At 43.1% G+C, this 13514-nt stretch overlaps 1 protein-coding gene across 7 annotated transcripts in view; it reads left to right on the top strand.

Annotated features, from left to right (window-relative positions):
• Positions 1-13514, top strand: part of LOC105570313 (serine/threonine-protein phosphatase 2A 56 kDa regulatory subunit gamma isoform-like) — a 30821-nt gene that overhangs the window by 1058 nt on the left and 16249 nt on the right. The window contains exons 1-2 of one of the 7 annotated variants that reach the window (XM_012027424.1): positions 9999-10576; positions 12934-13238. The exons of 2 other annotated variants lie outside the window; for them this stretch is intronic. In XM_012027424.1, coding sequence (XP_011882814.1) covers positions 13179-13238 — 60 coding nt within the window. In that variant the 5' untranslated portion in view covers positions 9999-10576; positions 12934-13178. Of the gene's footprint in view, positions 1-9998; positions 10625-12443; positions 13239-13514 lie in introns of those variants that run through there. 4 more of the 7 variants (XM_012027421.1, XM_012027423.1, XM_012027427.1 and 1 more) reach the window with 4 other exon arrangements.

The raw sequence follows: 13514 nt of genomic DNA, 5'->3' as shown, positions 1-13514 counted from the left end.
CCTGTCATCGCGGATCGTCAGTCAAGCCCACGAGCCGCCGTGTGAACGCGGCGACCACCGTCGGCGGACTCCACGGTGACAGGTCGCATGGCCGACCCGACATCTTGCATCTCTCGCTCGCTCCTCCTTGCTCCGCGGATTACGCGAGAGTGCACGTACGTGTGCACCGGACGCTTGGATCCTGGATAGAGGCCTCGCGTGAATTTAAAGAGAATTGCAAAGCCGGCCTATCGAGAGAGAGAGAGAGAGAGAGAGAGAGAGAGAGAGAGAGAGAGAGAGAGAGAGAGAGGTGTCTCCGCAACGTGGCTGTCTTTGCGGCACATTAATTGCCGGAGTATGTTTACAGTTTTGATGGAGTATCAGCGTGCTCCTTATTCTTCGCGCTGGTGGACTTGTCGTTTCGTGTTACGTGCCGTTTATGTAATTTGTATCACTACGATTTGCAACTTCCACGACTGCGATTATTGATTGCGAAAGAATATTTATATAACTGTTGTATTAATAGTGCGCTGTTATGTTATAGATAACATCCTTCAGAGAAATAGAATTTCAGTCTGGAGTCTGTCTCGTGACAATGAGAATGCGAGGGAGCGAAAGAGAGAGAGAGACATTTTGTGGTCGAAATCTATTTTCTTTCACGCTTTATAAATACAGAATATGATTCATGCAAAACGTCGAGATTAAAATAGACACGGAGGCGCAATCGTGCTATGCGCATTGAATGTCGCGTATGATTTAACAAATATGACGTCCGAGGTACACATGTCGTTTTTCAGTTGTACAAATTCCCACGTGAGAATGCAAGCCACTGATTAGAAGTAGCGAACTGTAGACGGCTTATCTGTGTATCTAAATTTGCTGCAAACTTGAGGTGGTGGAGGAAAGTCCCCTGTTATGTGATAGGATCCTAATATGGGATAGCGGGATTTCTGTTAAATCAATGGGCATCGTCGGTTGATTCCACCATGAATTTATTGCCCTCGGTGCGAAATCTGCTTAGCGGAAAATTCACAGTTAGATCGTGTAATCGTTGCGAGAAAAGATCTGCGATTGAATCCGAGTGTTGAAAACCTGCTGTCTCATATTAGAAACCTATCTCATAATAGAGGACTTTCCTCTGTCCCTTTCAAATGACACAGTTGTGCCACGATGACAGAATGTTCTTAATCTCGTTAGTTAGGCTTCTCTACCGAGTTATCAAGTATTTTGCTATTATTTCTCAAGCGCATACCACCCTAATCAGGTACGTGCGATCGATAAAAAGACGATTCTGATATTCGTCGAGGGACAATTAGCGAGAAGAATGATTGCCAGTTTGTTTGTATATTACGAATCCTATAAATTTCCTTAAAGCGATAGAATCGTCGCCGCATTTCTCTCGTGTTTCTTATATGTAGGGCGATAAATGCATTTTCTTTGTAGCAGCAAAAGAAATGATTCACGCTTTGCAGTGGAGAACTTGTGATTAATATCGTTCAATGAGCGATTTAAACGCGAATATTATTCGTCGAGCAGCGAGATAAAAGTTATCGCGTCGAGGTTGAAACAGTTCCTGGCTAGATGGCGCACCTGTGACACTAAGGCTCGCAGCTGAGGATGAAAAGCAATGTTGATATCAATTTTTTTTTTAAATAACGATTTTTCATAGTCGATAATATCTCGAGAGCATCAATAATCGGCAAACGCGGAAGTTTAATTTTTACACCTGTTTAAACTAACGCGATCTAAAACACTAAACCATTAAACTAACAAACCGTACAAATATATAATAGCTTCGACCAAAATTTGATTTACTCAATTAAAGTAGAGAGAAGTTCCCTATTATGAGACAGGCTCCTAATACGAGATAGCGGGGTTTCTGTTAGATTAATAGGCATCATCTGTTGATTCCACCATGAATTTTATTGCCCTTGGAGTGAAATCTGTTTAGTGGAAAATTGATTGTTAGATCGTGTACTCGTTGCGAAAGAGGATTTGTGATTGAATTTGGGCGTTGAAAACCTGCTGTCTCATATTAGAAACTTGTCTCACAATAGAGGACTTTCTTCTGCTAATTAATTTAACTGTATTACAGCGAAACTTCTAATTCGTTGCCCTCAATTTGATCTTCCTTTTCGTGTCAAGAGTCCATTCAATATCTATTAAATGTAAAATTAATAATTCTACTCACGGCATTATTAAAAAATACCTTCAATATAATGGCGATAAATGATAAGTTAATTATCCACTTAACGTCCATTAAATTAATCGGAATTTTGTTAAAGTCACTTTAAAAATACTGCAATGTGCAACGAGAACAAATGTCAAGGAATAGTGTAAAAACTTAACAAACAGTTTCTTTTGATATGCCGCACTAATCGAATAAGTTTACATGTTCGTCGTGTGTTAATTAAGTCAGTAAAGTCTAATAGCAAAATTGAATAACATCTAACGAAAAAGTCATTGATATAGGAAGTGATCAAATCTAAAAACTAATCTCTTTCTACAAAAAAAACGTTAATTAAGCTTTTGTCGACTTTTGTCCATTTCGATTTATAACGATTTGCAACGTCGTATAATGTTACAAAAGTCACAGCCACTCGCATTGATGGATAACTCGATAAAAACAATGGCAATTAGGCATTAATTACTTCCTCGTGACAGTCTGTCGCTAATTAATGAATTAAATATATTTTGTTTACCGTACTAATACAACAATTTAAGTCATAAATTTTGTTGTAATTTTAACGTTGTTTTTGTGTTATTTCTCGAAAAATGCAGTTTATATTTAAATGTGCACAAATAATTTTTTAACGTTAACATGTTTTCACGATGTTTTTTTTAGATCACAACTCAATAACAAATTGTGTTTCCGAACTGAATATATTTTCCTCGCAAATTAATAACTTTGATTTTTTACTCCACAATATTAACGTGATGCAAATTTTTATGCAGAATAATAGAATTGCGAAATTAAGTCTAACAGCGAAATTTAATGACATCTTGCGCTCTTCCTCTATGAAAATTTAGTTGCACAGAAAGCCATATTTCGTACTCAAGTCCTCTATTAACATTGAGTTTATCTGCGATCGTACATTAAATTGACGTTTCGTATCTCGTCGACACAGGATCGATATCGTATGTTAATTTTGCACGTAACGATAACGTGACGTTACGTAAATGTTTATTTGCATCGTTAACATACGTGGTTTCGCCTCGCTCGTTTCGTCGCCTGTACGAAGATCCCCGAATCGCGCTCTTTTGCTCCGCTTTATTTGCGCGATACGTCATTCGTGCGGCTACGTCACATTATTTATTTATCAAAATAATGGCGCTCGTGCCACGGATCGATCGCCGATGGGCACGAGGCGACTCCGAGGAAGTCGGAAGAGGATTTTCATAAGTCTTAAATAATTGCAGACCCTTCCTCTTCTCCCCCATAACATTTTTATCTAACTCTTCCCTCCTTCACTTCTACCGTCTCCCATGATTATAGAGGCATCAATGGCACGAAACACGCATTGATCCGATGCCAAACGTTACACACGCGAACACACATACACACGTACGTACGTACCTGCGTGCGCACGATCATTATGGATACTTGTGCTGTCGTTTGACGCCGCATTCGCCGCCACGTGATCGTGTCGAACTTTAATTCGTCGCGCGAGCCGATGCGTGCGAAACAATTAAAGTCCCATGTTCTGGTTATTAAGGGACGAATTTTGTCAACGTTTGCCAGCTCAGGTACGTACGTACGCACGCACGCGATTCTCTCTCTCTCTCTCTCTTTCGCTTTTTTTTTTATTTTTATTTGGCAGCCGACACCTGACGGCGCCGACACGGTCGCGCACGTGACACGACATACTTCTAAAATAAGTGTCGCAGGAAAAATTATACGACGGAGCTCGTAGCGGATGCGCTAGAGTGGAAATCGCATTTGTATGTTCGCTCGAAGTGATGCAATTTGCGCCGCGCATTAGCACAAACACCTTATGCACCGCATATATATTTATGTGTATATGCACGTAGGTAGGTTGGACCGATACGTGTACGCCGTTTTGTCGTGGCGCTTTTACGCGCAGTTTTACGGGCAAGGCGATCCTTAACGAAATTTTCCGCGCTACGCGACTAAAACGGCATCGATAACGCTGGGTGATAGTACAAATCTACAAGCTGATTCGCCAAGTTTTATCTCCCACTTAGGCAGGGCATTTCTGAGGTCATTTGGAGGAAAAAAACTGTTAATATTGAAACGAGATTCGTAATTAAAGAGTTGCGCTAATTTGAAGGTTGAAAAATGTTTCTTTTAGAATAGGAAAAATATACAGATACACACTTTTAAAATCGTTAATCTTTTAGGTAAGAAGTATTCTAAAACCACACTGTTAAATTTGTAGTGTTAAAAACTCAATGATGAATAGTCGTCACTGCTCAATATGTCGTTAATTTAATTAGACAAAGGAGTTAAAAGAATCCATAAGATTGGTTGAATTAAAAATGTAGTTGTTTTAACTACATTTTGTGTTAAAACGATAAATTTTACTACACACGATTGCTAAAAGTAACAACATTTTGAGCACGAGCAGTGGTGACTACTCATTGAGTCACTACGAATTTAACAATGCAGAATTTCTTTTTAAAAGCCCTAATTTTGCGACCAAACAGTCGCAATCAGCCACAAGTTTGTAAGGAAATTTTGCAACATGTTCCATAAACGGAGATAAAACCTCGTGAATCATCCTGTATATACACGAAATAGAACGTCTATCTGTAGGTTTCTTATTAACTCCGGAATTCTTTGACCGATCTGGACTAAATTTTGCGTAGCTACCCTCAAGGGTCCCCGCGGAAAATATAGGCTACTGCGAAACCTGCGCAACCCATCCCCCTTTTCTGACTTCATTCCCTTGATACCTCGTGATAAGAAGCTCGGGCGGCGCCGAGCTAGTAAAATATAAATACAAGCCACAGTTGAGAAAAGTCCCCTATTATGAGATACATATCGTTAGATCGTGTAATAGTTGCGAAAAGAGATTTGTTACTGAATCTGGATGCTGAGAAGAGCCAGATGAAGAGATGCTGCTGTCTCATATAAGAAGCCTATCTCATAATCGGGGACTTTCCTCTGATAATGTAAATCTTAGCAAAGGTAACTGCGAGTACATGATTTAACGCTTCTTCCATTTTCTTCGCGTTCAGTACCAAGATATCTCTTTAATGACATCAACGGCCGTCGTCATCTAACCAATTTTAACTCGGGGATTATTTGTGGCTGGATATTTTAACCGAAATCTGATAGACATCGTGATAACATTTGCCTTTCGAGATACCGCGTCGTATCGAGAGAAAGAGAGAGGACCGATCGGAATTTCGGACGTGGCGAGAGCATGTGACTTCCCGTCGCGCCGTGCTTATTTTCGGGGGACTGTGGAGTCTTTCCTGCGGCGTGTGCAACGCTCTCGTTAATGAGATCACACAAAAATCTCGTCGGTTGTCCCGCCTACCCGATAAAACCAGCCATGCGGTCGAGATCGACGTCCCTCTCTCTCTCTCTCTCCCTCTTTCTCTCTTTTCCTCTTTCTCTTTATTTCGAGCGACGTGCAAATAGAAAGCGCGCTAATAATAGTCAATACTGATGGTGCATTCCATGGCAACTCCGTGTCGCGTCGACAGCTTTTTCGACGGCTACCGAGAGGTTCAGGTGCGCGAAATTAGCCTTTTACGAAAGTAGGGGGATTTTGTAGCGTGAAAATCGAGACAGGCAGAAAAGAGGAATTGCAGGGTTGTGTTCGAAATAGCATAAAATTTTGGGGCCATGTTCAAGAGGCAGACAATTTCAAGACGTCACGTGCCCAGGCACTTTCTTTTTCGAATTTCGATAAAAAAGTAGTCGCGCGAAAAAATTAATTTATTAATAACAAGCTTTTTAGTCGACATTAACCGGCCAATGTTTTAATGCCGAAAATTTATTGCGAAAATTACCGCGGCCAGGGTTTGAACTAGGACTTCCCTACTCTCTGGGCGGGCGTCTCACCAATTCGACCACTGAGGCTTGTTTATTTATTATTAGTCCCGAAAAACAAGTGGATTGACGTCAGACACGATATTTGTACTATATTATAGATACTAAATATAAAAAATTTAATAGGAAACGAGAACGCCAGTGAGATCCGAGTAGGTAGCCCAGTAATTTTTTAAGTACACGAAGAGAATTTTCTCTTAAAATTTATCCTGAAAATCATGTAATCGTTGGCTTTTTTTTACCAAATTTTACCATACGTTTTACTGGTAAAATTTCAAGAAATCGGCGCGCAAGACAGGTGGAAAACGGTATGGGAATTCTTGTTTCTTGTCGGCCATAACACAGTATCGTTTATATAAATTCGTCGGCAAATTCACATAAAAAAAATTATTAAAAAGTCATGGAAAGATATTCGAATGGGCAGAGATTTTATCCATTACGACTCGAATTACATTCAACCAAGAGGTTTAAGCGATCTTCCCGATATGGCGATTAAAGATTGAATAAACGCCCGAGAATAATTGCACGGAACACGTAAGAGAAAGCGTGGGAGTCGACATACATATACACTTAAGGGCTGCGAAAGGGCGATGATCCGTGAGGCGGCAGTCGTGTAACAGCATATTTTCACCTTGGAATTCCACGATCGTTTCTGAAAATAGGCCACGGCCGGAATAACTGTAGCGTCAGAGATCGAGACGAAAAGTTATGCTTTCCGTGAAACCGCGATCGACTTCCGTGCCGCGATATATAATGGCCGCTTACACGGTTATTCGTTTAGATTGACGTGCAATAATGGGGCGGGTTTAAGCGCACGTCACCGTAACGCGATGACAAATTGCGGATAGGCCGTGGCGCGATGTCGAAGAATCGCGGTAATCGATTTACGGAAAATTGCCGGGATGTCCAGGAAATGATAGAGCGATGTTGTAAATATTCCGTCCGATTAACTGAGAAGAATTCGTATACGCTAACGCCGCGATATCCAGATATCGGACGGTAATCTCCATTAGCGCGTTAATCTCTGCGAAACAACGCGTTATTTACAACGAAATGTTTTCAACGCTCGTCTCTTTTTACGTCAAGTTTTCAGCGTTTGAGAGGACACTGTTAATAAAAGGGAACGACCGCAGAATTGTTTATTAGTTTATCTTTTTTTCTGGACCGAGCTTGATTGAGACAGTTCCGACCGCACACACCTTCGACATTTTAATATTTGAGAAAGTTGTAATTAAAAATTGTGAAACGCAAAACTAACTTCTTCCTACGCAGCTGAATTGCCAAGTGCATTAATTATGACGACCGATAACAAGCGGAAGAAAACAACAAAACTGGACATTAGTGGGCGTTGGTTTATAAAATTTTGGTCAGCGGTTTCCCCCTCGTCGTACATTTCTAATCTTAAAAAACAACCTTTTTAAAAAAAAGTAAAAAAGACGCCAAGTATAAGCGCCATCCAATCAGGAATTATATAATTTAATTATTTGGGTATATGTTGTTCGAAAAAAAAACACTTTTATTGCCTCTACAAAAGTAATGATATCATCAAATTGCGCCAACTAAAATGGATATTTATACAAACTGGATACTTAATAATTTTTTATATTATCAGCGGTTTCCCCCTCGTCGTACTCTCTAAAAATCAATCGGTGAATTATCACTGAAAACAGCGAATAGTCACTGATCTACAGCTATAAGTATACCACTGCAATTTTTAGTAGTATACTTATAGCTGCAAATCAGTGACTATTCACTATTTTCAGTGATAATCCACTGATTGACTTTTAGAGAGTATATATTTCTATCTCCCGCGACATGTCGTTTCGTAAGGCTCCAGGAAATTCGGAAAATTGCTGCTTAAAGATAACGTCTACAAGTTTGTTACGTTGTACAATCCCACCGCGGGAAACGGGAGGGACTCGAATTGCGTTCAATAACAATTGGGTGTCTCGTTGACAAAATACGTGACGGACACGCGCGTCACCTTTGTCACGCGTTAATAATCGCATGTGACTGCGACAAGCCGGCGGTTCCTGCGCGGTTTTCGCATGCAGGACGCGTGCATACGTTGCACCTCCCACAGGTATTCAGAAATAGTAGCCGGGCTTTGTCGTTTCGTCACGCGGCGCCTAAAGCCGCTTCATCATTGTTAGGAAATGAAGTATGACAGGGAAGCGAGCGCCCGGCTGCTGGACAAAAGACCCCGGCCGCGTTCATAATTGTTCTATTGACATGTATGTATTTCTGTTAATACCGTGTAACGATACATCGCACGGGTAAAGACGCGTGTCAACCTTTCTCATCGACAATTATTATCGACGAATATCCCAACGAATTTGGAAGGTCCGCTTAAAAGGGAGGCTAATGAATTTTAAACAAAGTAAAAACAAGCTTAAGGTGGCTCCCACACGAAGGAGCGGCTAGTGTGGGTGCTTCGGCGGGGCCCCCTTTGATTTTTATAAATCCATATGACTTTTTTCATAAAAAAATATCACCCAATGCATTATTGATCGAACGCATTGATATGCTGGGTTATATATGCACATTTAAAAACATATTTAAAAATATATGATACTGTCAAGTCTCAAAGAGCTGTCAAATTTCCTCAAAACATTGTATCTTTTGACTTTACTAATAAGTGTTTGCTTGCAGAGGTCGGTGACCTCATATACTTAATAGCACATTCGAATCCTGGTGACATTTATTATGTTCATCTCGGTTTTTTTTTTTTGTTAAGATCTACTTTTTCCATAAAATAATATTAACCCTCGAGGTGCTTCTGCGAGCGATCGGCCCATAACCTCTATTCCAGTGAACACCTCTCTCTCTCTCTCTCTCTCTCTCTCTCTCTCTCTCTCTCTCTCTCTCTCTCTCTCTAATAACACACAGAGAGAAAAAAATAGTAATTTTTGGACCCAACCATATTTTTATAATTCTTCCAATTTCGTTTTTTTTACAATATTTTACAATACAATTATTGTATATTACTAAATTAAAAGCTCGTTTTGGTTTATGACAACCATATTATAAGTTGCATGGGCCAATATTGTGGTTATGAGAACTATAGCATTGTTAGGTCAACCATAACTTACGTTGGAGGAATTATAAAAAATATGGTTGGGTCCAAAAATGACTATTTTTTCTCTCTGTGCAGTTACATAACATCAATATTATAATTTCCTACTTAACAATGTAAATGTAACATAACATGGGTGTTAAATCACATTTATCTTGTTGAGGGTAGGAATTTTGAGCGATTATAATATTGATGTTATGTAACTGTTACTTGGTGTTTACTGGAATGTTGAAATAATACAACTCTTTAACATTTTTTTCTTTATTTTACTTCATCGGCGACCGGATCTGAAATTTCGCGTACCGATAGACAAAATCTACAACTGCAACATATTTAAATTTCAATTTTTTCTACCTTTGGTCGGTTTATGCAGGAGCCACCTTAAACGATCGCATCTTTTAGTCCTTGCATTTCTAAGTGAAGGACGTAAAAACAAGTCTGCATTTTTAATATAAAACTGGAGAAATCTCTGCTTGTATTTATTTTCAAGTTTGACGTTCTCCGCGTCAAATTATGTAATTTGACAGGCGCAAAGGGGGAGCGTCTCGTCCCTAAACTCTCCCCGGCCCACCCACGCTGCCCTACGGTGGTCCCAGGCGCGAAGTGTCGCGCCGAAGAGCGTACGAAAGCGCGGAAGGAACTCGCGATCGGCGTGCGTGCGTGCGTGCCGCGAGATGAAATGTAATTCCTCGTAATTAGCGTGAGGGTTAAGGTCGTACGTGGTGGCCTTGAACGATCGGCGTCGATCGGACGGCGGCGGCGGCGGCGGCGGCGGCGACGGCGTGCCGCGAGAGCCGATCGCGCTCGCCAAAACCTGCGGTGTGTGTACACGAGAGTGTCGCAAGTGGCTGGCTGCTGCGATTCTCGGTCACGAGTGCACGCCTGCCGCTCGCCTCTGACAGTGCGCTCTCGTCGCCGTCGCCGTCTCCGTCTCCGACTCCGCGAAGCGCCTGTCGGACGATCTTCGGCGTCGCGACGTCGGTGACGCTGTCGCTTCGCGTCTCCCGCCTCCGCTCGCGCGACGTCTCGTCCGTCCGTCTATTTTTTTTCCTCTCCCTCTCTGCGCGGCCGCTGGCACCGCGACGGGCGAGTTGTCGCCCGGAGGGACTCTCTCTCGCGCGACCGCGCGCGAGAGAAAACAGTGTCGTCGACGATTTCTCGTGCGCGAACCGGACGAGGAGGTTGACGGTCCTCCTTTTGCGACGCGTCGCGCGAGTAGTGCGATCCCCGAGTGCCGCGTCGTCGTCGCGCCCGCGCGCCTTTGTCCGTCCCGCCGCGCGCGGCCCTCAGATCGGCGCGGGCCCCACGAGAATATTCCGCGCTGGACACATCCGCGTGGAGAATATTTATATCCCCCTCGCGGGATACCGCGAATTCTCCCGAGTTCCACGAGGCTTTGAGGAAACGCCCCGCTTTCCGTCCGCGCCCGCGCGCGCGCGCGCGCGCGAGACGCGATCTCGCCTGCGTCTCTCTTGGAGCGGAGCCGCGCTCTCAGGGTTAGCCGATGTTTTATGTATGAGATAAATAACACTCGATCCGCGCAGGTGAGACAACTCTATCGTTGCGAAAGTTGTTTATCTGCCGCGGTATAATGCGTTTTGTTCGTTCGTCGTCGCGAAGAAGATATTCGTGAGTTCGACAAAATTACGCCGGGGGGGAAAAAAAAGAGAGAGGTGAATTAAAGAGCCGCGTCATTACGCGTACAAAGTTACGATTGTGAATAATGTATCGGGCGCGACCGTAATCCTGGAAAATTTATTCGGCGACGCGGGGGACGCCTGGGAGGGACGTTTGAAAGTACAAAGAAAAATGTCCGATTGTTGGAAAAATGTGGCGATACGTTATCGGCATCAACTCCAAGTTACGTCACGCCGAGGCTCCTTTTTAAAGATGGGTACTCGGAAATATTGAGTTACAAAACATCGCGTGACGGCCAGCGCGACAGAAAGATAATATTTACTCTCTCGTCACTTTCGATTGTCGACTAAAATACTCGGCGTGCGCGAAGCCGCGGGTCCAGTACGTAGAGGCTGCGCGGCCGGCCTTTTCCTAATCTTGGATAAGGGGGAGGCCTACTTCTCGCGCCCGGAGATACTTCGTTCCGCCGGCTTATTTTTATACGCGCGTCCGCGTAAATTGGGCGCCGCTGGGGTGGGGGGGAGCCTATCGTTGTTGTGCAAATAGATCGCGCGCGACACGTGCACCTGTTAATCGCTGAAATAGTCCAGCTCGTCGATCGCCGAACTTGCAATTTTACGACAGTACCGTGGCGCTACGAATGTCCCAGATCTAAAGACCCTGTGATCAGAGACTGGCCATAAGAGTTCGTCGAATTCCCGCGAGTGAGAGAAACATAGGCTATCTCACTCTTCTACGATCGTAGAATCGTAGAAGAAACCTCGATTCTACGATCGTAGAAGAGTGAGATAGCCTATGTTTCTCTCTCACTCGCGGGAATTTGACGAAATCTTATGGCCAGTCTCTGATTACAGGGTCTCTACCTAGATCAAGCGAGGATAGGGTAAAGCTAGCGCCACCCTATGCGCGATTCGTGATTCGTACAGGGTGGGGCATAAACACCTGACGGACTTTTGGAATAATCTGAACACCGTGTGCTTGGTCAAAGATACATTCCAGTCACGTTGAAAGATACACAATTGCATGGGGTTTCAGTTGACATGGTTCACTTTTGAAAAATAATGTCCGTGAAATGTCCACCCTGATTTTCCACATACTGTTCCATCCTGTAAAGGTTCAAAGTTGTCCAAGTTAGCACGAACGAAACGACGAATAACAAATTACGAATGATAAACTGCGAATTGCGCATAGTGTGGCGCTAACTTAAGGCTGGCATTACATTTGTCGTACGACAAATTTTTCAAGCGCGTTGATTGGCCGCAGGATAGAAAAGCTGTCGGGTATCCAGAAATTTTCTAGCCTGTGGCCAGTCAACGCGCATAAAAAAATGTGTACGACAAATGTAATAGTACCCTAAGGTGACCGAATTCGGATCAGGTTTTAAAACCCTTCTCTCCATTGGCAACAGCGAAATTGCTTTCAGTGAAATGTGTTCTACTTCAAAACGTTGTTAATCGCGCCCTCTATAAAATTCCAAAGAGATAATTTCATCAGTTCATCCTGAAAAGCTGACGACAAATTTAATCAGACCTCTAATTTGATCCGTATTAGTTCCCGAGGACCAAATTCGGATCAGTAATGTTCAGCACTATTCGCGTCTCTCTCTCTGCGTAAAACATAAGAATAAAAAATTTAAAAGTTTATATTCTTTTACGGCATTCTACAAAATTTCACAGAGATACTTGCAATCAATCGAAAGCGATAAATAAAATTGCTACCTAATCGCCTTCAAAAGACGTTTTCGACAGAGCCGCCGCGCATTTACAGTCATTTATGCGCTTTATTTTTCGTAGTCGAGCAGAGAACTAAACACGTCGATTTTTATGATATCGACAATATAGCATATATTTGTGGATATGTAAAAGAGCGCAATTTAAGTGAATTACTTGAAAAATGTCGCTTATTAGCGACTAATCAAATTTGTGATCCGCATTTGGTATCTGATCCGAATTTGGTCAGCTTACCCTATCGGAGCTTGAAAGTCGACGTCGCGTCTTACGAGCGTGTAATCTAATGCGTCTTAGCTTCCTCGGTTTTTTCTCCTTTTTTTTGTAAGAGAAAATCTTTCCGCGAGATCTCACGCTGATGCATCCTCACGATGGGAAAATCGGCTTGACACTTTAGACCCGAGCGGAAAAAAAAAGAAATTCCCGGCACGTTCCTCGAGTTATTTCGCGGAATATTCTCAGGCATGCATTCGGGGATGCACTCTCAGGTGCCGGCGGGAAGAAAGCGGATATTCCCGGTAGTACGTGAAGTGGATCGGCTGCTCGACGGCCGTGTGATTGAGATCCTCTACGTCCCGTGAGGAAGGGGGGCAGGGGGATTCCCGCGAATGCGAGAATCATGTTGCGCCTTGACGCCGCGAGACCGTTTTCCCCGCGGCCGGCTGCTGCCGCCCTGTGCCGATAGTGAATTTCCTTCCTGGGCCGATCGCCGTTCCGGAACTCGCACGCTGGTATGCAGAGCAAAATGCAGACGTTCAGCGGGCTCGCCTTCGGGAACGTGTTCAGGAAAAAGGCAGGTTTCCAGGACGATGCGTTCATCAAGTGTCTCTCGTCACGTGTTCGATCAATTTTAGCGCGGCATCGTTACACGAATTTGTCGCGTGTATGATTTTTAAGTGGAAACCCCGAAGGCCGAGTCTGGAAGATATCAAATTTGTAGAACTTGACACACTTCCTGGGTATCTTCGCGTTGTCGGTTCAACTATAATCGACTTGCGATTCATGTAGATAGATTCTACACTTTTATCTTGCGATATGATACACGTCTCATAGGAATAAATAATTATTT

This window comes from Vollenhovia emeryi, unplaced genomic scaffold (assembly GCF_000949405.1).
Source record: "Vollenhovia emeryi isolate VEMERY1.0 unplaced genomic scaffold, V.emery_V1.0 DF939121.1, whole genome shotgun sequence".
NCBI classification, from domain to species: Eukaryota; Metazoa; Arthropoda; class Insecta; order Hymenoptera; family Formicidae; genus Vollenhovia; species Vollenhovia emeryi.
Note: the sequence above shows the minus strand (reverse complement) of the source record. Positions and strands in the feature narration are given on the sequence as shown.